At 50.8% G+C, this 24221-nt stretch overlaps 2 protein-coding genes across 3 annotated transcripts; one reads left to right on the forward strand and one right to left on the reverse strand.

Moving 5' to 3' along the window:
- Positions 1–326: 326 nt before the first annotated feature.
- BECN1 (beclin 1) lies at positions 327–6182 on the reverse strand. Its single transcript, XM_067541399.1, has 11 exons — positions 5862–6182; positions 5372–5439; positions 5086–5144; positions 4238–4328; positions 3810–3946; positions 3412–3606; positions 2951–3097; positions 2271–2420; positions 2128–2188; positions 1594–1736; positions 327–1051 (listed from the first exon to the last, which is right to left on the reverse strand). The coding sequence occupies exons 1-11, from the start codon at positions 5986–5988 to the stop codon at positions 883–885; spliced, it is 1347 nt and encodes a 448-aa protein (XP_067397500.1). The 5' UTR covers positions 5989–6182; the 3' UTR covers positions 327–882.
- Positions 6183–6305: 123 nt separating this feature from the next.
- On the forward strand, positions 6306–20612 carry PSME3 (proteasome activator subunit 3). 2 transcript variants are annotated; one of them, XR_010918528.1, is made up of 12 exons: positions 6306–7627; positions 11278–11310; positions 11683–11745; positions 12250–12354; positions 12672–12720; positions 13291–13403; positions 14937–15005; positions 15711–15778; positions 15936–15990; positions 18136–18222; positions 18786–18922; positions 20144–20612. XR_010918528.1 is itself a non-coding variant. In XM_067541400.1 (11 exons), exons 1-11 carry the CDS (start codon positions 7388–7390, stop codon positions 18864–18866), a joined length of 963 nt encoding a protein of 320 aa, XP_067397501.1. In that variant the 5' UTR covers positions 6635–7387; the 3' UTR covers positions 18867–20612. The 2 variants fall into 2 exon arrangements, 1 of the variants encoding a protein (XP_067397501.1); XM_067541400.1 differs by having other exon boundaries at positions 6635–7627; positions 18786–20612.
- The last annotated feature ends 3609 nt before the right edge of the window (positions 20613–24221 follow it).

The following is a 24221-nucleotide window of genomic DNA, read 5'->3' on the forward strand; positions in this document are numbered from 1 at the left end:
CTGCCCAGTTGTTGTCATGCAGAAGCAATGACTGTCTTGAACAGTCTACAGTATCAAAGCTTTTCCTGTCTATATATTCTTTTCCTTCTGCCTTCCAGCTCTAGTTATCCACCCCCCAAAAAAGAAAGTTAAGTAATCTGCCAGTGTTAACAGGGGAGGGAAGTGCAAGTCAAATCAAGCACCACCTGATTTGAAAGCTTGATTTAAATCTCACTTGGGTGGAAAGCTATTCAGGATCAACATCTTGGTAGTTAGTATACACTGAATGGAAGCACTCACTTTGTCCAGAATACAAAGTATTTTATTATAGTATTATTCAGTGCACCTTTGTGCAGTAACAGACTGCAGGAAATATTCATTACAAACAGTATCAAACCCCCGTAAAGCTCAATGGCACCAAGTTGTAAGTGCTCATCAGTTCTGATTTAAAGAGAAGATATTAAGTTTCAAGCGTTAATCACCCTTTAAAGATGATCAGGCAGCGCTTTCATAGTCTTTGCCCACAACACAGTATTCACTGTGTCACTAATATTTCATTTTTTAAACTGCGTTCTCTGTTAAGTTGTAATGAGATTACATCAAATAGCCACTGGTGCTGTACATCAAGTTTCTGGTTTGTTTATAAAACTTCCAGATACTTGCTAGCCCGCTATTTCATAAAGAGCTGAATTATAGTCTGTTCTGCTCAACAACATAATTTTACATATTGCTTTTCTATGTACTACTTGTAAAATGAAATTTTAAAGTGTCTTGTGGATTTTTGGTATTGTAAACATGTGGAACTGGTTAATATTAAGTGACAATTTGTGACATTCTCAAAAAATATCCAGACACTCCACAGCCCTCAGGACAAATTCTTCACACACCCATGCATACACTCAGTCATTTATTATAAAATTGGGATGAAACCCAGGCAAGACCCCATTTCAGGTTCGTTAACATGAATTTGAGTGCTTTTGTCCATTGCTCCTCAGAGTTAAACTGTGTTTTAATAGAGTAAGAGCCACCACTGCCACCTGTATCTTCAATCTTGCCTTTCTCCACATCCATTCTGTATCATACAAACAGAGGTTTATTAACACATTTACATTTCAACTTAAATTGTTCTCTAAGTTGCTAATGGATAAATCTTGTCGCTTCATTTAAATTAGCTTCATTACACTGCTGTCGAAGCAGGTATTTCCAGTAGTTGGGTTTGACATTTGAAGTATCCAAATACTGTATTTTCCGACCCTTTAATCTCAGATTTACGAATCTTATATTAGCACTAAACGTTTTGTCTAAGACATGGTCTGATCCCGTATTTTAACAAAGGTTAAAAATACAGCTTTAAAAAATATGCAGAGGCCTTTCATCTCCGAGGAACTAGCTTTAACTCCCATTTAGGTCAAAAGGGACAAAGCCAGGGACATGGTTCTGTGCTGCTCCCCACTCATGCACATCACAGAACCATCAGATGATTTGAGGGTTCACTGAAAATAAGGAAGGCCTGGAACAGCAAAGAATGCTGTGGGTCGGGATGCAGGAGCAGGGTAGAGCTGAATACGCTAGCATGCACTATGTTACAGAAGTAGGTTAGATGGTGACATTTACCTGTAAGGCAAACAAAAGCGAGTTTCGCCTTTCTCAACCTCCTCTTTGAATTGCTGCACGCAGTCCAGGAATGCCACCATGGCATGATCAAATTTATTGTCCCAAAAGAACCTTAAACCTCCAGAACAATACAAGGGCAACTCCTGCAAGAGAGAAGTTACTTGTAAGCACCCTGGAGAGACTCCATTTTAGAGATTCTCACCCCAGTGTAGCACATGGCCCTAGGGATCCTCTGACTTCAAGAGCCAAGCCACACTGCTTTCCAGTCCTTAAACTACTCATAATAGCCATCATTCACCAGACGAATGGCTTTTATATAAGGCCAAGCACCTCCTCTGCTTCCTTGCGCACACCCCCGCCCCCTCTCCCAGTGAAGTACAAAATACCGGAGGTAAGGCAGTTACAGCAACAACTGTATTAAGCCGGTAATAAGATTTAATCGTGAATGGTAGGATTTACATTTTCTGCTCACTCCTATTAGCATGAATGGAGGGAATTTAGCATTCCAGGCAGATTCCTCTTGGATTTTCTTACCTTTGATTTATCTGTGAGGGACTCTAAATATGAATGGTTTCCATAGGGAACGAGGCGGTATCTAAAAGAAAAGGCCCGTAAGTCTGAGTACCTTTGCCCATAGCATGAGAACCAGTACGAGGTGTATAAAGTATTGCTCTTACCTTTGAAATTTCAGGCCCATCTTGTTAGCAAGGGCATGAAGCAGTAGCACAGTCTGTCCCCAAGCTGCGTTGATCTCATTCCATTCTACAGGGACGCTGGGGAGGCGGCCAAGCCTGAAGTTATTAATTGTCCCAAATTGCCCACTGTGCCTGTGTTAAGAGGAAAAGGTGTAAATAAGCTCTGTGGGGCAGGGACTGGGTCTGTGGCACCCAGCACAACAGGGCTCTAAGCCCACTGGTACTGTAATGCAAGGTGATAATCCTGCAAGCCATCGAGTCTCTAAGGAGCTCAAAGACACAAGTGAAAAGCTTGTATTATCTCTGAAATTTGGGATTCAACAAGGCAAATGCAAGAGCTCAAGCAGAGCTGTTCAGTTAGGGCTCAGCACTGGGGTGCATGGGGTCCTGGGTCTGGAAGCCTATGTGAAAGCATCTGCCAGCTGCTCTCACGTTTGCAAATCTCCACACATAGGCTGGGTAGGGCATGTTTCCTTTACTGCCCTTTCAGCTGCCACCATGAGATCTGATTGCCTACTCTCAGCTGAGAGGTAGAGTTCAGCCCTAGTTAGCACTTAAGTTGCCAAAAACCAGGCTACTGTTTTGGCAATGATGCTGTAATGCAGATTCCTGAAAGCTGATCTTTCAGCAGCTCTACCCCTGTAGCCCAGAGCGTACATTACCAGATGTGGAAAGTTGCATTGAACACATTGGTTTTCTTCAGTTTATCCAGCTGGATCTGGGCATAGCGCATCTGGTTATCAACACTTTTCAGTTCATCATCCAGCTCCAGTTGCTGTCTCTTGAATTCACTGTATTCCTTCTGATACCTTCAAACAGCAACAATTAGAAAGCTACCAACAGCACAGGACAACAAGAGATTAACTTCTACACACACCATTACCCCAGAGCAACCCTCTCTATGGAGAGAGGAGAGTTCAGGTTCTGTGGCTCATTCAAACCTAGGTCAAAACTAACTAAACGGTTCCAGACCTCCAATTTGTAATAGAGGAAGCCACTTGTACCCAGACAGTATTTGTGGGTCATTAGCAGTACAATACATGTTTACCACAACCCAGTCCGATACACCCACTGGTTCATATTTGTCACTGCTAGTGTGAAATAGAATTTGGCTAAGACTCACTGGGCTTCCTCCTGATCCAGTCTCTCTGCTTCTGCCCTGACTTTCTCAAAGTTTTCTGCCACCATCTTGCGGTTCTTTTCTACTTCCTCCAGCTCCTGGATCAGTCTCTCCTCTTCCAAAGCAAGTTCTTTCAGCTCCATCTGCAGCTTCTCCTTATCATCCTCATTCATTTGTTCCAAAATTTCCAGACATCGTCTACAGATGGTTACAAAAGGATATTTAAGGCAATTCTAAAAGGATATTTAAGGCAATTCTCAAAGGATGAGATTTGGAGAATTACCAAATGCTCAGTTCAGGGACTTCTTTATATGGATGATTAAGTGATCAAGTGCCCTTCAGACTAAGGCTACTGGAAGTGACAATGGAGTGCACCAGCAGTTCAGTAATGAATCACTTACTTATAATTCTGGCATTCATTCTCTGTGATATTGAGTTGTGTATCTAACTGGTCTAGAAGGGTATCCGTGCATTCCTCACACAGAGGATGGTCAACGTCTGTCTGTCCTGACATAATGTCAAAAAGGTCACCAGTCACCTAGAGAAAGAGTTCACTCTTAGTATAGAAAATAGAGTCTGCTCCAGGTTCTGCTGAACATTAAATGAAAAACCAAGTCTTCAATGGACAGATTTGTGTCCCCTAAGAGAACGTGCCATTTTTCACAGCTCAAGCTTGGTAAAGTGAACAGACTTTAAGCTTGTTTATCTTTATTCTTCTACACAAATATTTGAAAGCTAGAAATAAGAATTACAACTCCAACTTGCAAAGCTCCCCAAAGAACTTGAATGTAGTATAAGAGTACATCTAGTCAGTCAGCAAAGGACTTGCCTTCAGTCTTCTGCTGAGATTTTCCATGGTTCCCCCATCAGAAGCTTCTCCAATCAGAGTGAAACTGTTGGCACTTTCTGTTGACATCATTCTTAAAGAGAAAGGGATTTTATTGTTGTAAACTGATGAATGTCAGGACATCACTGAAGTTCTCACTGTGGGACACTGTCCCAAAGCTTCCTCACAGGGACACCTCCAGTGCACTTTTAAATCTGATGTCTTGTTCAAGAATCAGAGGGAAAGGACTGCACAAAGGTTCATCTATCTATATACGCTGAGCTTACATGGACGTCAAGGGGAGGTTGGCACAGTCTTAATGGCAGTGCACAGGTGTTAGTTTGTGGCACCCCTTAGTTGGTAAATAATGTCCCAAGAGCAACAGAATGCAGAAGTTAGAACTGCTACATGAAAGGGGAGGTGGGGTGGAGTGAGAATGGCAAAGCCCTGAACAGAATGGATTGAAAAAAGGCTTTGGGACCCACTTGATCAACTGTGTACCCCAAGTGCCAAAAGAAACTCAAGATCTCAGCATAAGCCCTGGTGAGGTTCACCGCGGGAGAATCTGTGCTTAATGCATGACTTCTATGGTCAACCACCTGCACCCAAAACATCCAAGACACAGGGATCCCTCCCCATATGGGAGTTCTTTGGGCTTTCATGTACTCCAGTGGAGTGTGTGATACATAAAGAATGAGTTCAGAATAAATGTTAATGAACACCAGCAGTCACAATGCCTTTCATTGTGGTGGTCTACTAGAGATGGATCCATGTAGAAGCATGAGACTCCTCAGTGTTTCAGAAAATTTACTGCAAACACACTGGGATGGGGAACAAACCCCAAGTGATACCTGGCTGGAGGAATGAATCTTCTGGATACACCATCCTGACGGTTTTCTGTGAAGGCTTCCTGGAAATTAAGGCAACACAGCATTAGGCAATCAAATGGCAGTCATGACATGAAATAATTGAATTAGCTTCCTTTGGGGTTCTCTTTCAAAAGAAGAATTATTCCCACAGGACAATTATTCCCACTTGAAGCTCAGGCTAACCTGTAGCCTCCGAAAGACAAACTAGCTTTATTACAGGACCTTTGATAAAGGAATGAAGAGATTCAATCCAACCCAAACCTTTTACCTCTGTTAAGTTGGTCTCTTCTTCATGAAGATCTCCTGGTGTTGCCACAGCTGTGGTAAGTAAGGGAGCTGAACAAAGAACAACCATTACTAGAGGACTGAAGAAATCCTGCACATTAAACAATGAAGCTTTCTGAATGAACTGAGTGCTAATGTCGAGGTCCCAGTTGGGGGCATCCCAGCCGTTTTCTTCCACAAAGAGTTGAGCGCTAACCCCCGTCCTACTGAATTCCAGACAGCCCCTCCCCGGTCATTCCACGCTGCCTCCCTAAACACCCCCCAGGAATCTTCCGAACTGCCCGATAAGCTCAGACAAGCTGTGCCGAGAGCAGCCCTTGTGGGGAACCAGGCTGCTCGGCATTGCGATCCCCAGGACCATCCCGACCAGGGTCCTTGCCCTGTTACCCCCTCGCCCAGCCCAGCCCAGCCCGGGTCCTTGCCCAGGCAATGAAGCCCGCCCCCCCGGGCTCGCAGACCCGCTGGCCCCGTACCTGTCAGCTCCTGGATGGTGACCCTGTCGAGGATCTTGAAGGACGTGTCCAGTTTGAGCGGCTGGCTGCAGCGCTGGCACACGAAGCTCACCTGCATGGTGCACGCCAGGGACTTGGAGCCCTCCATGCCCGCGGGCAGCGCCCCGGGCCCCGCTTCCTCCAGCCCGGGCTGCCGGGCCAGGGGGCTCCGCTCTCCCCCGCCGCTCCGAGGCCGCCCAGCCGGCTCCTAGCGCGGAAACGGGCTCGCGGCCCGCTCGGCTCGCCCGCCGAGCCCGGACCCAAACATCGTCTACGCCACTTCCGGGCCTGCGCAGTGCATGCGGGAAGTGACGCGGGTGACCGCACCGAGGCAGGAAACGTCCTTTCCGCGGCCGGCAGCGCCCCTAGCGGGGAGGGGGAAGGGCGATGTGGGGAGGCGGGCGGGGGTTAACGGAGTACGCCCCGGGTGAAGCGGAGCCGGTGTGGACTCGGAGGCGGAGTGTGCGCCGCAGTGGGTGGGCCCGCACCAGCAGGCCGGGCCCGGGGACACGTGGCTCGGCTGCGAGGCGGTTGATGATGCGCTCCACGGCCACGGCCACGGCCACTTAGGAGAGCGATGGGCCTGGCCCAGCCCAGCCCCTTCCTAGAGCAGCAGAACCCGAGTCAGGGCCGTAGCACGCCCTGTGGAGGAGCGGAGCCCAGCCCACGGCCAGGAGGGGCCGTTCCCAGCAGGCCCAGCCCTAAGTAAAACATCCTCCCACGGGGAGCGAGACAGGCTGTCTGTACCGCGTCAGGGCACTGCCGCCGCCGGGACAGGACGGAGCTGCCCTAGGCGCTCTGTGCACGGACGCTGGGGGTGGCAGAGCAGCGAGCCCGGCGCTGCGGGTCGCACCGCGGCACTCACAGCGCTGCGCGAGCCACAGGAGCTTCCTAGGGCGGATGTTTTGCTAGTACCCGAATCTCCCGCACACCCGCCCTGAGCTGTGCGCGCTGCGCTAGGCCTGTGGGGCTGCGCTGCGCTGCACGCACGGGCTGGCGGGCGCAGGGCGCGTTACTCGCTGCTCGGGGGTCCCTCCCAGCCCGCGCTGCCCATCGCCGGGGCAACGCACAGCCCGGCCCGCGCCAGGGCCTTGCAAGCGGCCGAGGGGCTGCGGCAGGTGCTGGGCGCTCAGCGCACTGATGCTGCCCATCGCCAGCGCCGCGCCCCTGCTCCCGGCCCCGGCCCCACGGGCAGCGCTGCTGCGGGCGGCCAAGGACCCACCCGGGGGGCGGAGGCTGGGCCTGGCTGATCCCTTTGCGGTAGGTCCTGGAAGATAATAAAACGCAGCCTTTAAAAGGGAGAATTAAAGCTCCTGCGCTTCACTAACCAAGCAGGACCTGCGGCTTCCGCGTGGGGCGTCGGCGCCAGGGTATGACGTCATAAGAACGCCGGAAGTCCGAGCAGGCAGGGGAAGGGTCGAGGTGGCCATCTTTATTCGCTCCCTCGCGGCTGTCTGAAGACCGGGGAGGGGGCGGGACTTCCCAGCGACTGGTGACTGATTCTGCGCATGCGCGCCTGGGACAATGGTCACGTGGGGGCAGGGAGACCTCGGCGATTGGCGGGGGCTATTGTGAGGTCAGTTCCGGCGGCGGCGAAGCCGGTGGTTCGGGCGCGAGCGAGCGAGCGAGTGAGACGGAACCCGAAGGAGAGCGAGACCCGGGGGCGCCCGGCCCGAGATCCCGCCCCGCCGCGGCCCAGCCCCGCCATGGCCTCGCTGCTCAAGGTGGACCCGGAAGTGAAGCTGAAGGTAGCGACGCCGCCGGGTCCCCGCCCCCCGCCCGTGCGGCCGCCGCACCCCCCCCCGCTGAGGGGTTTCCGCGTAGCCCCGCCCCGCCCTCGTGCGGCCCCTGACCCCCCCCACGTGCTCCTCTCTCGAGCCCGGCCCGCGGGGCGGAAGGAGGCTGCGGCCCCCAGGAGCGGGCGGGCGCGCGGGCGCTGGCTTAGTGCGGCCGGCGGCGTTTACTCTGAAGCCTACCGATGGCCAGTCCAACCTGCTCCCTGCCCTCGTGCGGCCCCGGCCCCGCAGCACGAACCCCGCTGCGTCTGCAGATCCAGCCTGCCTGCTAGGGGCGGAGGACCCTCTCCCGTCCCGCCGCCAGCGCCCTGGCCACAGCTGGCCCTAGGGGGAAGGGACCAAGCCATTGCTTAGGACCCGGAGCAAGTCAAGGAGGCCCCTCTTTGCTCTGTAGAATTTGTTGTGGGGAGCCCCCGAAGTACAGTTTTGTTGGTGGCCAAATGACTAGCCCCGGGGGAGGGGCTGATTCACTGGCTGCCTCCTTTTTGCTGTATCTAATTCAACGCTGACCTTTGCTTTACTAGCCCTGACCCTGCCTGAGAATTTCCAGCCTGCTGCACCTGCCCGCGTCCCACAGAGCTTGGGTCCTGCTTGCCCTGGAGTGCAAAGAGGCCTGAGGGGTCTACACTTAAAAATTAGGTTGTGAAATTGTGCTCACTGAGTGCTGCAGTTAGGTCCATCTAACCTCCGCTGTAGGAGCTGCGAGGTCAACAGATGAATTCTTGCAGGATTGACTAGCTACCACCTCTCAGAGAGCTGGATTAATAGCATCAACAGAAAAACCGATTAAAGTAGAGAAAGTGTCTACACCACAGCAATGCACTGACACAGCTGAGCGCAGATAGACCCTGAAATGTCTGGGCAGGCTGCCCTGTTGCTCAGGATGGGGAACCATGTGCACTTGCTTGCTACTTTTTGTTTTTATTCGATAGATAATGGCAGCCAATGTTAAATATTTTGCTGCTTTGTCAAGGAATTCACTTCTCTGGGCCGTTTAGGTGGGGGCATCTACAGTATGGGAATGCTGGCCTAAGCCTGAGGATTTGGGGAGAATGCCGAAGGGGATTGTCACTGGGGTTAGATGAGCGACCCAGTTATTGTTCAGTGCACTCCTCGGATTGTAGATTTGGGTGCTCTAGAATAGATCTGAGCCTGCAAAACCCCTTACCCGCTCCAAGTCACCCCCTCTTCTGTATTCAGAGGGCCTCTAGATTGTTCTCTGAAATACTCGTAAGGACACAGTCAACTTCAAATTTCACTGTGACTGCAATGTATCGCACCTTCTATTGTCAGAGCAACACCTCAGATTATGAAAATGGAAAGCCTGGCATTTGTCCTGTTTTGTTTCCTTTGCTCGTTTGTGCTTTGCGCATGGTTGGTACCACTGTTCCCTGCTATAGTCAATCAGTTTGCCTGTGTGTAGGGTTGGTCATGCAGCAACAGGAAAGTAAAATGTTCTTTTTAAAAATAATGAAAGTGGTTGTCACACCTCAAATTGGCCAGAGGCTCAAGATCATGTGTAGGACCCAAAACTACTTGCATTTTACGTTGTCTAGCCTTCAGATGGGTTATTTAAAGGGGCATTACCAAACTGCACGTGACTTCAGATTCTTGGCCTGGCTGTTACTCTGCTGTCCTGTGTTTTTGAGCCAGGGAATGTTTAGTTCTCGGTTCTTTGCTGGCAACCAACAAATCCTCTCATCGTTGGGGAGCATGCCTGCTTCTCTGCCATGAGAAGGGAACTGAATTGATGGGACCCTCACGTGGGGTGAGAACAAGGGCAAAACATTTTAGTAACTGATAGCATTTACTGCCATGGCAACGAGGAGCTTCTTACACAAGTAATCAGTTACGCCAGCCCCTCCACCCCCTCAGGGAACAGTGAGACCTCACACTATCATTCAGACCACAAGAGTGAAGAAAGTGTCTGGCGTAAGAATAAAAACCCACCTGGCCTAAAGCTAAGCAAAATGAATATGCCTTGCAGCACATGCATGTGAGTGAGTGCAAAAGTAGCCACTTGCATGGGAGGGGGTGCGGTTACTCTGTTCTTCCATTGCTTCAGATGGGCAGCTGTTCCGCTGCATTTCTGCTTTACAATAAATCAAGCCAGACATTAGCTGGACCAAATCAGCTTAACAGCCAGATAAAGGAGACAGGCTAGGCATAATTAGTCATAGCACTTGAAAATGAGTATTTAGGATGGCCCTGGATATTCAGCCAAGGTGAAGTTTGGCTGGTGGCAACCAAAGTTCCAGTCCAAGAGAGCTCTGTAGATGCCACGAGCATCATGTGCATGTTTCTGAGGCTGGAATGCACTTTTTGCCTTGTCCCTCTAGCCGCAGCGACTTCAGCCTCTGGTTGTGCTTCACTTGCCACAGCAGCTGATGTGTTCTCCATCACCGAGCGTAGCAATGCAGGGATGGGAGAGTGTTAGAGTTGCTGTCCCTGCACGGCCAGCATGGGCTCTATTTACTGGGGTTACTGAGTTCTGACAAACTGGGACTTTCCCCTGCTCTGGAACAACAGATTCTGCCTGGAACATCTAGAGGCTGGAGGCCTTTCAGCAGTTGGCAATAATTACATCATAAAAGGCTCTCCTCTTTCCTATTAGCCCGGTGGGGAAGGGAGTGGAGAGGCTGCTGTTTGGCCACCTGCCCCTCTACAGTATCACTCGCACCCGGCTCTCCATTGTGAAAGGGGTGGTATTGGTACAGGCCACTTACCCTGTGCTGCAGCTCTGCATGCTCCATGGCAAACTGGACCTAAATTCTGCGTCAAGGTCCACAAATTCAGGGCACTCAGGAGACTCTTGGAGCTTCAGATAAATTCTGAAAACAGGGTTTCTTATTGGAGTCAATATGGCATGGCTAGGACGGGCAGGGGGTGGCTCCACTGCTTAATTTTAGGGTCAGTTTTTAATGTTCATTTTTTAATGCTGGCCCCGCATTTCCAGTTTTCATGCTGTCATCTTCAGACTTCCGTGGAAGCCCATTAAGATGAGTAGGTCAGCTCATTCCTCTCAGCTATTGTTTGAGGCCCGTCAGCAGATGGGCATAGGGCCTAGGGGCAATTACATCTTACACTGGTTTTCAAGCTTTTTATTACATTCCTGATGGCTAGCAATGTACACCTGTAAGAGAGCTACCCTTTGAGATCCCAGTTCTGAGGCAGGGGATGAATCCGTATCTGTGGAATGAATATCCGAGGCTTTGCCTCTGGCCCAGTGCATGGCACCCCCGGGCTGCTATGTTATGTCACAGAAGTCACGGTGGAGGGTCGTGGGGGCACCTGGAGCTCCAAGCCCCATGGGTGGCAGGTGCTGGACCTCCCCTTCTCTTCCCCTCCTTCCCACAGCAGGGCACGGGCACATCTCCCCACCTCTCGTCATCCCATGTCAGTCCCTCCCCCCATTACTTTTAGTAAAAGTCACAGATGGGGCATGGCCTCCATGAATTTTTGTTTACTGCCTGTGACCTGTCCGTGACTTTTACTAAAATAACCATGGCAAAATGTTAACCTTAATCAGAAGAACTGAGGCTGGCTGTGAACTGTGCTCTTTGGGAACAGTTATTCTGAGCTGTTGCTTTCCTCTTTCCTAGGTTGACTCTTTCAGGGAGCGGATCACAAGTGAGGTAAGAGTCCACTCCCATCTCCCCGGAATGGCACGTGGGGGCCGAGTAATCGCCATGTTGGGATTATAGCTTTCGTTGGATTGTGCTGTGATCTCTGAGGTGCAACAGAAATCTCCTTTGCATCTGCTTGCTGGCACTCACTGATTGTTGTTCTCCTGACCCTTGGAGTGGAGGGCTGCCAGGGATCCTCAGCCTTCAAATCGGAGAGTTTGACTCCCTCTGCAGTTTTTTCCTGCCTTTGAACAGAGCTGTACACTTGGCCTTTTACAGTAGCCTTTGTTTCCATGGTGTCCTTGCGTGCTGGCTAAGTGCAGAGGTGAGGCACCTGGGGCGCTGCTCTCATGTAACCATTTGCTGCTCTTTCTCATTCAGGCTGAAGACTTGGTGGCAAACTTTTTCCCAAAGAAGTTGTTAGAGCTTGATGGGTTCCTTAAGGTAAAATATGTTCTGTTGCCTGCTTCCCCACTTGCTTCAGTCTCCAGCCTGCAACCCTGACCCTGGGGAGGGCTTGTCTTTAGTCAGAGCAGAGGGTAAAACACGGGATAAAAATCGGAAAAGCAGTGGCCCAGACTTGCTTTATACCCCTTTGAATGCCATTAGTCCTAGACAGACTTGGCCACTTTCTCTTATGGGTTACAGGTTTTCACTCGCTTTTCTTGCACGTGAAGTCTTTCTGGACCATCCTTTCTTACACTGTGATTGTGTATGGAACCTATCAGGATCAGGGCCCTGTTGTGCTGGGCACTGTATAAAAACCTGATGGGTCTGGTCCCAAACCTACAGTCCATTTTCCTTGCCTCTCAGTCCCATTTTCATACCTGCCTCTGTTCTCACTTCTCTGGTGGGTGGATGAAACCTGAGATCTGGAGTCTCCCATTTTCTGGTGATTAACATGACAGGAGTTGTTAGATTTATATGTGATTTCTTGTTACTTTCCAGGAGCCCATCCTGAACATTCATGATCTCACCCAGATCCACTCAGACATGAACCTCCCTGTCCCTGACCCGATCCTTCTTACTAACAGCCATGATGGACTGGACGGGGTAAGATTACTCTGTTGGCTACGGTACCAGCTGACATTAATTAAACCTGCATGGCTTGCTGTGTATTCAATTAGGCTGTTCCCTGTTGATGAGAGGCCGCAGCTGCCCGTAAGTATGTGAGAACTGGTCTCTGAAGCTCCTGGATTCCTGCTGGAGGCAGTGCTACATTTTGCTCTGTGACTCTCCCCCAGCTTGAGGGGGAAGGTTGCTCTGAAATCAGGACTGTAGAAGATGTTCTGTAAGGATTTTCCTCGGTGATGTCGCTCTAGGTCATGGATAGTTGGAGAGTAAAACATTTTGTTGTGTGTGTATTTTAGCCAAATATGAAAAAGAGGAAGCTGGAAGACTGTGAAGAGACCTTCCAGGGTAAGAGTCCCCAAGTCTCTGTGCTGCTGCCTGCCCGCTGAGCCAGCGCTCCATGCCTAGGGGTATGAAATTGCACATGCCCCACCTGTCTATCTTGACTGCCACTGCCCTACCCAGACCCCTGCGTGTTTCCTCTTAAAAGCAGTTGCATTTGACTGAGTCCTGGAGGAGCCCAATAGCAGTTCTGCTGAGCAGAGTTCGGCCTCTCCCAGGAGACTGGATACTGCTCCTCAGCACTGGCGCGCTGATGTGGGGAGCAGGAGCTCCGTGTTGCACTTTAAGCTAGAGCCACATGGCATCTTCCTGGAAGGAGGGAACTGCCAGACCTCATGGTGCGCTGAAACAGAGGCAGCTCCTGCGTGTGGCTCAGGGAGGGCCTTTTGCACCCTGTTACTCCAGTTTGGGTTTCTTCATAGGTCTTGTCTCTCTTCCCCTTCCTGTGTGGTAGTCTCTGTAACAGCCTGTTAAATATCCCTGTCCTACAGCTGTCCAGGGTGGTTAGAACACACGCGGAGCTGGCTGTCTGACCTGAGTTGCTGTGAATAACTGACCTTTCTCCTCTGGCGCTAGGTACCAAAGTGTTTGTGATGCCCAATGGGATGCTGAAGAGCAACCAGCAGCTAGTGGACATCATTGAGAAAGTGAAGCCAGAGATCAGGCTGCTGATTGAGAAGTGCAACACGGTGGGTGTGGGTCTGAGTACGCTGCACACGGGGCTGGACAGAGATCAGCCCCCAGACACAGCTGTCCGAATTCCTGCCCCAGAGTGTGGGTCTGTGAGAACCCCTGACAAAGAGTGGACTAGGCCTCCATCCTACCTATAGGATAGGTAAATGTAGGACCCTTCCCCTACTCCCCCAACCCCACTTCTCGTGGTCTCTGAACAGGATGCTGCTCAAAGGGGCAGGTGCGAGCAAAGAGAAATGGCATTTCCCCCAAACACACATACAGCTGCCCTCATTCCAGCCCCTGGGAAGGGCGTTCTCACTGTGGCCCTCATGCTAGCTCTCTTCTGAGAGTCCTTTGATTGGAAGGGCGTGCATCTCTGTGATGCTGCACGGCACGAGACACACCCGTGGCAGCTACTTGCTGAATGTGGCTGTGGTAGAACCAAGTGACAGAATCACAGAAGATGAGGGTTGGGAGGGACCTCAGGAGGTATCTTGTCCAACCCGCTGTTCACAGCAGGACCAACCCCGACTAAATCATCCCAGCCAGGGCTTTGTCAAGCCAGGCCTTAAAAATCTCTAAGGATGGAGATTCCACCACCTCCCTGGGTAACCCATTCCAGTGCTTCACCACCCTCCTAGGCAATGTCTACACTGACAGCAGCAAAGTCGCCACCGTCAGATTGACTTATCTGGATCGACTGAGCGGTCAGTGAAGACCCGCTCAGTCGATCCAGAAGTCGATGTTGTTAATCCACCCCCGCAAGTGGCGCAGTGCATGAAGACGGCGCGCAGAAGAGAAGCACGGCAGTTACGCAAGTTCTTTGCGTAACTCCCGTCGACTGCTGCCGAATTGCGGAGGTAAGTGTAGACCAAGCCCTAGTGAAAAACATTTTCCTAATATCCAGCCTAGACCTCCCCCACTGCAACTGGAGACCATTTCTCCTAGTGTCATCTGCCACCACCGAGAACAGCTTAGCTCCATCCTCCCTGGAACCCTCCTTCAGGTAGTTAAAGGCTGCTATCAAATCCCCCCTCACTCTTCTCTTCTGCAGACTAAACAAGCCTAGTTCCCTCAGCTTCTCCTCATAAGTCTTGTGCTCCAGCCCCCTCATCATTTTTGTTGCCCTCCACTGGACTCTCCAATTTGTCCACATCCTTCCTGGAGTGGGGGGCCCAAAACTGGACACAATATTCCAAATGTGGCCTCACCAGTGCCGAATAGAGGGGAATAATCACTTCCCTCATCTGCTGGCAATGCTCCTACGAATGCAGCCCAATGTGCCCTTAGCCTTCTTGGCAATAAGGACAGAAGCTTCCCTTAATGCTTGGGTGTATGTCATAGGTTCCCAGCACAGGTGTCACAGGAGTGGTCAAGACATCAGGACCTGCCCCCAAATCACCGCATGATCCAGGCCCTGAGACTGTCTTGGGATGAGCTGCCTGAGCAATAGTTTCTGAGGGCTCCTGATAAAAGGTCATGATTTAAAGGCAGCTCCCTCCAGTGCCATCTGCACTCAGTTACGATGTCACTTTCCATCCCTCCAGGTCAAAATGTGGGTGCAGCTTCTGATCCCCAGGATAGAAGATGGAAACAACTTTGGTGTTTCTATTCAGGTAAGGCAACCCATGGCCATGTGGCTTCTTTATGTGGAAAGTGCAGGGACACCAGTGCCCCAGACACAAGGGCATCTTGGGCTCCTGCAGGGCCTCTCATTAGATCCACGTGGCTCTGCCTCCCCACATCTCTCTTTGAGGGAGAGTTTGGGCTAGTTTTGGTCTTGAAATCTGAATCCTTCCCTGGCCTCTGAGAGGAGGGAGGGACAGAGAGTGCCCAGAGCCGTCACTCTGCTCAGAGGCTATGGGGCCAGCCCTAGTCTTGCAAGACCCAGTGAAGCCGAGCTAAGTTTGAGGGAGGCTGTGTGCTGCAGACAGCCTGTTCCAGCCAGGATCCTAACCTGGCAGGGTCAGGGCAGTTGTGTGAAGTTTTGCATTGCTTTAGTCCGTGAATCTCCCAGGCACTGGGTTGCTGGTCCTCTGAGCAAGAGAGACTAAATTCTTAGGGCTGCATGGCTAGTGCAGGGGGTCATTATGGCCAGGATTTCTGGTCTGATGATTCCTGCTGGCTCCTCTGTTCCTGTAACTTTTGCTAACTGACTGAGATTGAGACCTGTATCCGTTTCAACCCTGATCAGTAGAGGGAGCAACTTTAAAGATGGCCAGAGACTGGTCTGCTTGACCCTGGGTGGCTGCATGCCTGGGTGGGGTTGGAGGTTCTGCTTCTGCTGTGAAGCTCACGCTGCATCCTTGGCTTCCTTGCAGGAGGAGACAGTGGCTGAGCTGCGGACTGTGGAGAGTGAGGCAGCTTCATATCTGGACCAGATTTCTAGGTAGGTGGGCAGGATTCTGAGCGCTTTCACTGCGTCCTCCCCTGAGGAGGCTGAATGCGTCTGGGTGAGGACTTGAGGCCCCTGGCTAAGGCCAGCCTGGGAACATTGCTTTGCCATTTATCTGATTATTAAACCCACCCCCTTCCTTCCCTTCCAGATACTATATCACGAGGGCAAAGCTGGTTTCCAAAATAGCAAAATACCCTCACGTGGTAAGTGGAGCATCTCTTTGCTGAGCATTTGGTGGGGTTGGGGAGAGTGAACGGTCATTCTGTTTCCTTGGATAGCCCTCTCCTGGCTGTTTCTATCACTGACTCCCTTAAGTAGCAGCTGCCAGGAGTCCTGTGCAGGCGTGGAGGGTGGCTAGGAACCCATTGGGGGGCAGCTTGCAGGGATGGAAGGATCTGGCTTCTCTCAAGGGAAGGGAAGGGGAAGCTGATAGTAATGAATATAAATCAGAAGTTAGGGTTTGTAGACAATTGATAAGGGAAACAAAGGGACACAAGGAGAAATCTCCGGCCAGCTGAGTAAAGGACAATAAGGAGTGTATTTAGAGTTTTAAAATATGAGGAACAAAAAAGAACTCTGCCATGGTATTGGTCCATTACTAGATGGAAATGGTAGAATTATCAGTAATAATACAGAGAAGGTGGAACTGTTCAATAAATATTTCTGTTCTGTATTTGGGGGAAAACAGACGGTGCATTGGATGGTGATAGCACCCTTCATTACCCTAGTATCTCTGGAGGACGTTAAACAGCAGTTACTAAAGTCAGACATGTTGAAATCAGCAGGTCCAGATAATGTGTATGCAGGACTTTTAAAAGAGCTGGCTGAGGAGCTCACTGGACTGTGAATGCTGGTTTTGCTTTTTTTCAATAAGTCTTGGAGCACTGGCGAAGTTCCAGAAGCCTGGCAGAAAGCTAACGTTGGGCCAGTATACAAAGGGTAAACGGATGGACTGGGTAATTATAGGCCTGTCAGCCTGACCTCAGTCCCAGGCGAGATAATGGAGTGGCTGATACGGGATTCGATGAATAAAGAACTAAGGATGATAATGTAATTGATACGTATCGACATGGTTTTATGGACAATGGATCCTTTTAAACTAACGATGTATTGTTTTTGTAAGACTACAAGGTTGGTTGATAAAGATAATAATATTGATGTAATAGACTTCTGTGAGATGTTTGACTTGGTACCACATGACATTTTGATTAAAAAACTAGAACGGTATAAAATTAATGTGGCACACAGTAAATGGATTGACAGTCGGCTAACTGATACAGTTACATTTTGAGACATAAGTGGGGACTTGTCATTGAGCCAGTCTGTTTCCAGTGGGATCCCAAAGGGATCAGTTCTTGGCCCTACACTATTTAACATCTTTATCGATGACATAAAATGATCACTGATAAAGTTTGCAGTTGACAATAATTATGCGGATGGGTCACTTATTCAGAGTGGTCTAGATTGCTTGGTAAACTCGGTGCAAGCAAACAATATCTGTTTTAATGTGGATAAATGTCTACATCTGGGAACAAAGATTGCAGGGAAGCAGTGACTCAGAGAAAGATGCAGGGGTTGTGGTGGATAATCAGCTCAACATGGCTCCCAGTGTGAGGCTCTGTTCAGAAGAGATAATGTGATCCTGGGATGCATAAACAAGGGAATCTTGAGTAGGAGAAGAGGTTATTTTACCTCTGGATTCGGCACTAGTGTGACCGCTGCTGGGATCCTGTGTCCAGTTGTGTCCATTGTTCAAGAACAATGTTGGTAAATTGGAGGGGTTCAGAGAAAAACCATGAGAATAATTAAAGGGTTAGAAAACCTGCCTGATAGTGATAGACTCACAGAGCTCAGTCTAGTTAGTTTAAGACTGAGAAGGTGAAGGGGTGACTCGATCGGTCTATAAGTACCTTCATGGGGAACAAATATTTGATCGTGGGCTTTTCTCTCCAGCAGACAAGGATCTAACACGATCCAATGGCTGGAAGCTGAAGCGAGACAAATTCAGCCCAGAAATAAGGTGTACATTTTTAACAGTGGGAGCAATTAACCATTGGTACAATTTACTGAGGGTTGTGACGGATTCTCCAGCACTGACCATTTTTAAATCATGGTTGGATGTGTTTTGAAAAGCTCTGCTCTGGGAGTTATTGTGGGGCAGGTCTCTGGCCTGTGCTGTACAGGGGGGGTCCGACTGGATGATCGCAGTGGTTCCTTCTGCCCTTGGAATTCAGGAGGTGAAGTAAAGACAATTCCCTTTGTAAGAGAGCGCCAGGGATGTCTGTCGCGAGGGAGAGGCAGCCTGGCTTTTAGACTGTTCACAGCCTTGTTCTCCCTTCTCTGTACAGGAGGATTATCGCCGCACAGTGACAGAAATTGACGAGAAGGAATACATTAGTCTGCGCTTAATCATATCAGAGCTGAGGAATCAATATGTGAGTGAGCGTTGGGACCCCAGCTCATGCCTTCCCCTGTGGAGCAGCAGCTGGGGATCCATTCTCCCCATAGAGCCCTGGGAGGGAGCTGGTCTGGGCCTCCACTTTCCCTTTGTTCTTAGCAAGCGGAGATAATGGCGAGTCACTGCCCTGGAGTGTGTGGCATTTCCTGCTTCTGTGCTGAGTGCTGGCAAGTCCAGGGGCATGCAGTTCCTTGTGCTCTTTGCAGGAACTTTCAGTCCCAACCTCTCCAGATGGTGAGGCCCTTCCTGGTTCTGTTAGCCCACTCGCTCTGGTCGGTGATATTTGTAGTGGCCAAAACGTGCTGGTCCCTTCAGAGAGCAGACGGACAGGCGAGGCCCTGCCTAAGGTGCTTACTGCCTGACAGGAGACATGCCGCACTGAGTGAGAGCAATGGCTGGTGGGGCGGGGAAGGGCCAAGGGCTGTAACTTTTACCAAGAGCAGCCGTTACTCAGTTGAGGCACACTGCGAGAGTCCCGTGAAGTGGTGGACTCCCCGCGCTTGAGGTGTGCATCCATTGTCTCTCTCCTCCTCCTTCCAGGTCACTTTGCACGATATGATCCTGAAGAACATCGAGAAGATCAAGCGGCCTCGGAGCAGCAACGCCGAGACACTCTACTAAGTGTCCATCTTTGAACTCGAGAACTATTCAGTCAACTAAAGACCGTCATTGCCTTGGTTTGTTACGTGACTATCGAGATGGGAAACTGGCTGGAAATAGTATTGCACTCTTAGTTAAACCCTCACCTGCTTCTGTGATTGGTTTTGTTCAGGTCTCAGGAACTCTCCCTCCCTGTAGTAATTGGTATTGAGCAGGCCACTGCCATGGGGGACACAGGCTACTGCAGAGCGAGCAGCTGCCCAGCAGGAATGCTCCTTCAAGCCTGTCTTTCTACCTAGGTGGGAATTGGACGAGAGACCAAGCCCTGGGGTTCCCCAGCCCATCTGTCATCTGCAGGGTTTCCTGGGGGTCCCTGGGAATGGAGGAGATGCAGTGTCTTCAACACTAGGCTGAGCCCAGGGAGTGTGTGCTCACTGCAATAGCCGGCCGCCTCTCAGTGCCATCTCTGAGTGAGCCTCTGCTGCCAGTCGTCCGATGCTTAACTGTAGGCCCAGGCAGAAGTGTCCCTTCGGAGTGGGCAGCTCCCCTGGCCCAGGCTGCAGCCATGCTCAGCAAAACGCCATTGAGAGATTTTTAGGTTAGAACAATCCAGGAAAGAGCTATCTTCAGTTAGATCCCACCCAGTTTGTTCCTCTCCCTCGTGAAATGCAGCTACGTCAGTGCAGAGGGCTATGTGGAGCACCTGTCACCAGAGCTGGTTCCCATCAGCCACGCCCCACTGGGCTGGCAGATGCAGCACCCAGGAGGCTTTTGCTCCCATGTAACTTTCCTCTTGTCTCTATTCGAGCAGTTTCCTTGGTTAAAATCAATGTTCATCTCACACAACTTCAGCATGGGGCGTTTCTGCCCAGAATGAGGTTAGGGAGAGGCCAGGGCTCAGATTTTGAAATCCTCATAGTCTCTATTAATGCTAAGAAATTAGCAGGTTTGACACAGTCCCCTGCTGGTGTACGGGGCGACGGGGGGGCAGGCTGGCTGCGACGGCTGATCTATTGGGATGAGGATGGCCAAAAGCAACCACAGCAGATCAGTATCAAAACCTTGTTGTCCGTCCCTTAGTTGTCCCCTCCCCACTGCCCCACGAAAGGTACCTCAGTTCCTTCTCTTGTCCCCAGTAACTCCTCTAAGGCCATTGGAACGTTTCATGGTCCATGCAAACCCCTGGGAAATGAGCGGTTGCATTGTCAGCTTTTGTATGTGTGGGAAATGGGCTCATAACGCTGCAGACTCCTTCTAAAAGTTCTTATTTATGGTATTTTTACTTCACCCTCCTTCAGGGGAATGCTGGGTCAGCTGGTCCAGGAGCCCTGAAGTTTCCAGGGGTCTCACTGTCGCATCTGTAACTTCTTGTGCAGTAGCCTTATAGTTGTTAGTCGTGAGAAGTGGAATGAACTTCCTTTCCTTCCCTCTTGAGTTCCGTTGCTTTTGTTTCTTCTATGCTGAAGAGCCGCATTGTCTCTTGCTGGTTTCCCAGGGGCTGCTCTTCGTGCGGAGGGCCCCTGGCCCTGTTGATAGACTCCTTCGTTGTTGTTTGTAGTAAGTCAAATCTTCGTCTTCCCGTTAATAAATATTCAGTAACAAACCAACTGCGTCTTAGCTGCTGCCTGGAAGCAGCATCTTCCCAGTGTGTTTCTTTGTACTGATTCCTTTTTATTTGTTGGACTGTTCAACTTTCCCTGCCAGATGAACGTATGTAAAACTTTTACCATGTCAAGAAATTAAAATACAGGTACTTTGAATTCTTAAGTAGGACCCTTGTGTGATGCTGCGTTGTCAGACCTGCTCTGTCAGTGGCTTTGCCTCGCCTCTGTCCCGGTCTGGCCCTGCCTCTTTCACCTCCACTCACTCCACCCCGTGCCATGTCCAGTTCCTTTCCCTGCACCCTTTTTCTAGACAGTCTGCTGCTGGGTGGAGCGTTGAGGTCCCATTAGCCTCCAGCAGCCTAGTACAAAGGGCCCATGTCTTACACAGCCCATTACGCACTCCTGTGTGGGGCGAATGGGAGTTACTAGAAACATTTGGAATGAAATTGGCCACTGGGGACTAGGGATAGGGATCAGGGAGCCTCCAACTCTAGGTAGCTGGTGCCTGGAGCTTCTTCCTTGGGCCATAGCTGCAGATCTCTGTCGTGGGTGTCTCCATCTCTCCCTCCTGGGGCTGTGTCTGCATGAGGGTGTCACTCTCAGTGGGGAGGGCCAGGATTGACGTGTGGGAGAAGCTTGCGTTGCTGCCTGCTGTTTTAGGGCTAGTGTGCATGTGCCAGGGCTCTCCACCTGGCCCCTTTCACTAGGCTGAAGCTGGAGACCAGAGGAGGAAAGACACGGGCCCTTTCTTCCATGTGTTGTTGAAAAGCTCAGCAGCAGTGCCCCTGGCTGGCTGATGCTGCCCGCCATAGTTCTCTCATTCCACTCCCTGCTCGGAGTTCAAAGCTGCTGTGGTCTCAGAATGCTGATTTTTTTCATCTCTTGTCTCTCCAGGGAGCAGCCCCGTCCTGGGGCTAGAGCCCTGCTCCCCTGCGTTAGTCTGAATGCATGCGCCCTCCTACCTCCGCCACGTTCTCCAGTGGCAGCTGATGTTTTCCAAGCTCCCTCTCCCACGAACTTGCACTCTGAGGGAAGTTTGAAATCTCCCTCTTAGCGCTCCGTCCTGAGGCCTTAGTGCACTTACAGCTGGGCTCCCCCCTTGTTGAGAAGAACCTGCCCCGCACTCCATTTCCGTGTGGGGTCAGGTATTTGCAGTCCGTGTACCCCCCAGAGAGTGGGTGAAGGGGGGACTTAGACAGTTGATGCTGAGGGTCTGAAGTGAGTTGATAGCTGGTTTAACCAGCTTTCTTGATCTGGGCAGGGGGGCAGGGTCTGTTCTGGACAGAAGCCCCCCTCTGCTCCTCGGATGGTATGAGAACATGCTGCCCGGTTCCTTGTCTGGAGCCAGCAGCCACTAGATGATGCTCTTGCTCCAGCCACAGACCAGTGACGCCCCAGCCCCGATGCAGCTTGCTCCTGTCAGCACATGATCCGGTCACAAACCTTAGGAACCACTGAGGAATGTAAGAAAGGACTGGAGAGAGAGTCTGCGTTTCCTGCTTTCCATGAGGCCTCCTCCGGCATTCTGCTCCCTGTGGTGTGGGAAATGCCAAAGACCTAGTCAGGCCAGACCCCGACACAACAGGAGCAAAGGACTGAGACTTAAAATAAAATTCCCTTGAGTTTGTTGTGAGGCTGCAGGAGCCAGCAGCCGGAGCTGGGGCTCAGCGTGGATGAGCACTGAAAGAGCCTGCTGTGGTGCGGTGTGAAAAGCCCCCCCTCATCATACTCAGAAATAAACCTGCCTGAAAAGCCCCAGTCTTCTTGGGACTTGGGGGGCTAGTCCAGCTGCAGAGCCATGGACAGGACCGCTTGTGTCAAGGTTGGAGCAGATTCAGAAGTGTTCACCCCTCTACCTCAGCTTAGCTCTTCTGTGCTGCTCAGAAGGAAGCTGGCAATGCGTGTGGGGGAAAATAGCCCAGGTTACCTGGGTGACTCTGCCTGTTAATGCCCAGCAAAGGGAGCACCAAAGCACTGCAGTCACCTGCAGGCATCCCATCCCTGCAAACAATGCCAGGAGGGTGAATGAAAATCAAGCAAACTTTTTTGGACATTGAAAATGGTGTAAGCAGGTGCCAGGAGAAAATGGGAGCAAGGAACTTAAACCTCGGTGGAGCCTGAGTCCTGGCTGGCCCAGCCAACACCAGGGGTTCAGTAATGCGCTCCCTGCCCCGGTGGCTGGCACACTGCTGCTGCTGCCTTTTGCTCTTTGGTTTTTGGTTTGGTTCCGAGAAGTTGCAGAGATGAATTGTGCAGCTGTAGCTTTTGTGTGAGTGCACAGTCTGCTCTGCTCAGAGCAACACCAAACTCCTCCCTTCTCAATTTACCAAACACAAGATGTCGCATTAGGTGGTTCCAAAAAGGAATTAGCGAGCTAAAATAAACTTCAGCAGGAAGTGAATTCTCTGTGCCAGGATTCTGGGGCAGGGCCCAGGACGTGTGCTGAGGCTGGATGCGCTACGTGGGATGGGATACATGCTCTGAACAAGTTGTGGTGCTGTTGGTTAGGAAGACCTGCTACTTTCTAAGCTCTGAGTTGGGTAGCTCGGAGCTGCTGTAAGGTTCTCTTTTCGATGAGACATAAAACCAAGGCTTTTAGCACTTGTGCTTCTTAAAGAATCCAGATCCCTTTTCATAAGAATCAGGGTGTTGGCACAGGTGTCCCAGCTGTGCTGCTGTTCAATTAATTCCATTTGCTGCCTGAAATTTCCCTTGCAGTTTGACAGGGATTCAGGTTTCTTCTCCACTTACTCTCAGAAATGGTCTGCAGGGTGGGGCTGCCCTGATTCCTGAGTACTTTATAAAATGCTTTCAGATCCTTCAGCTGGAAAAGTGTCACAGAAGTAAAAGGTATCAAGTACTGCGCATTCAGAGAGTGCACTGCAATGGGACATCCTCAGGCAAATACACAGGTTAGCAATTGGTGGTGGTAGCAGCACAGAAGAGCAAATTACCCCCAAGCTGGCCACCGTCAGATCGATTTCTCTGGATCGACTGAGCGGTCAGTGAAGACCCACTTAGTTGAGCCAGAAATCGACGTATTAAGTCCACCTTCACAAGGGGTGCAGCGCTGTGTCGATGGGAATGCGGTTCCCGTCGGCACAGTGCGGTGAAGACGGCGCATGGAAGAGACACAGGGAAGTCGACGGGAGTTAAGTTTTTTGCGTAGTTTGCGTAACTTCTATATTCCTTGAGTCCACCCATCCGCTACCACGTTGGTCACTGGTGCGTGGCCAGGCAGACTGGGAGAAAGAGGAGCACAGGGAATCCTGTGTGTTAACCGCGGCTCTGCCTCGCCCAGTGCCCTGCAGCAAGTCATTGTCCCTGCCCCTTCTAATAAAGACCATGGGAGTGTCCTGCGGATTAGCTAATTAACGGCTGTGCAGTGGCATGATACAGGTGCTAATTGTTCATTGTGATCTGGGTCCTGAAACGAAGGCCCCTAAACTGGACCTGGCTGTGGCTGCCACATCCCTTTGGCTGTCGCATAGATGAGCATGTTCTTTCCTACAGGAACTGCTGCCGGAGGTAAAACAAAAAGCTGCTCAAACTGGAACCCAACCACAAAATGAGGGAGCATGTGTGGCGGGAAGGAGCCTGAGAAATGAGGCACACGCAGTGAGCTGCAAAGAGGTGAAATTCTAGGGTGTGGCATTGACATTTCCACTCACAGGCTGGTAACGTGCCCACCCTGCCGCTGCCTACACAATCCCGGCTCTTACGGGTAACCTCAGCAAAGCAACATGATGATGTGAAATTTGCCTTATGAGTC

This window comes from Emydura macquarii, unplaced genomic scaffold (genome assembly GCF_026122565.2).
Source record: "Emydura macquarii macquarii isolate MOO-44397 ecotype Brisbane River unplaced genomic scaffold, CSIRO-AGI_Emac_v2 contig_629, whole genome shotgun sequence".
Taxonomy (NCBI): domain Eukaryota; kingdom Metazoa; phylum Chordata; order Testudines; family Chelidae; genus Emydura; species Emydura macquarii.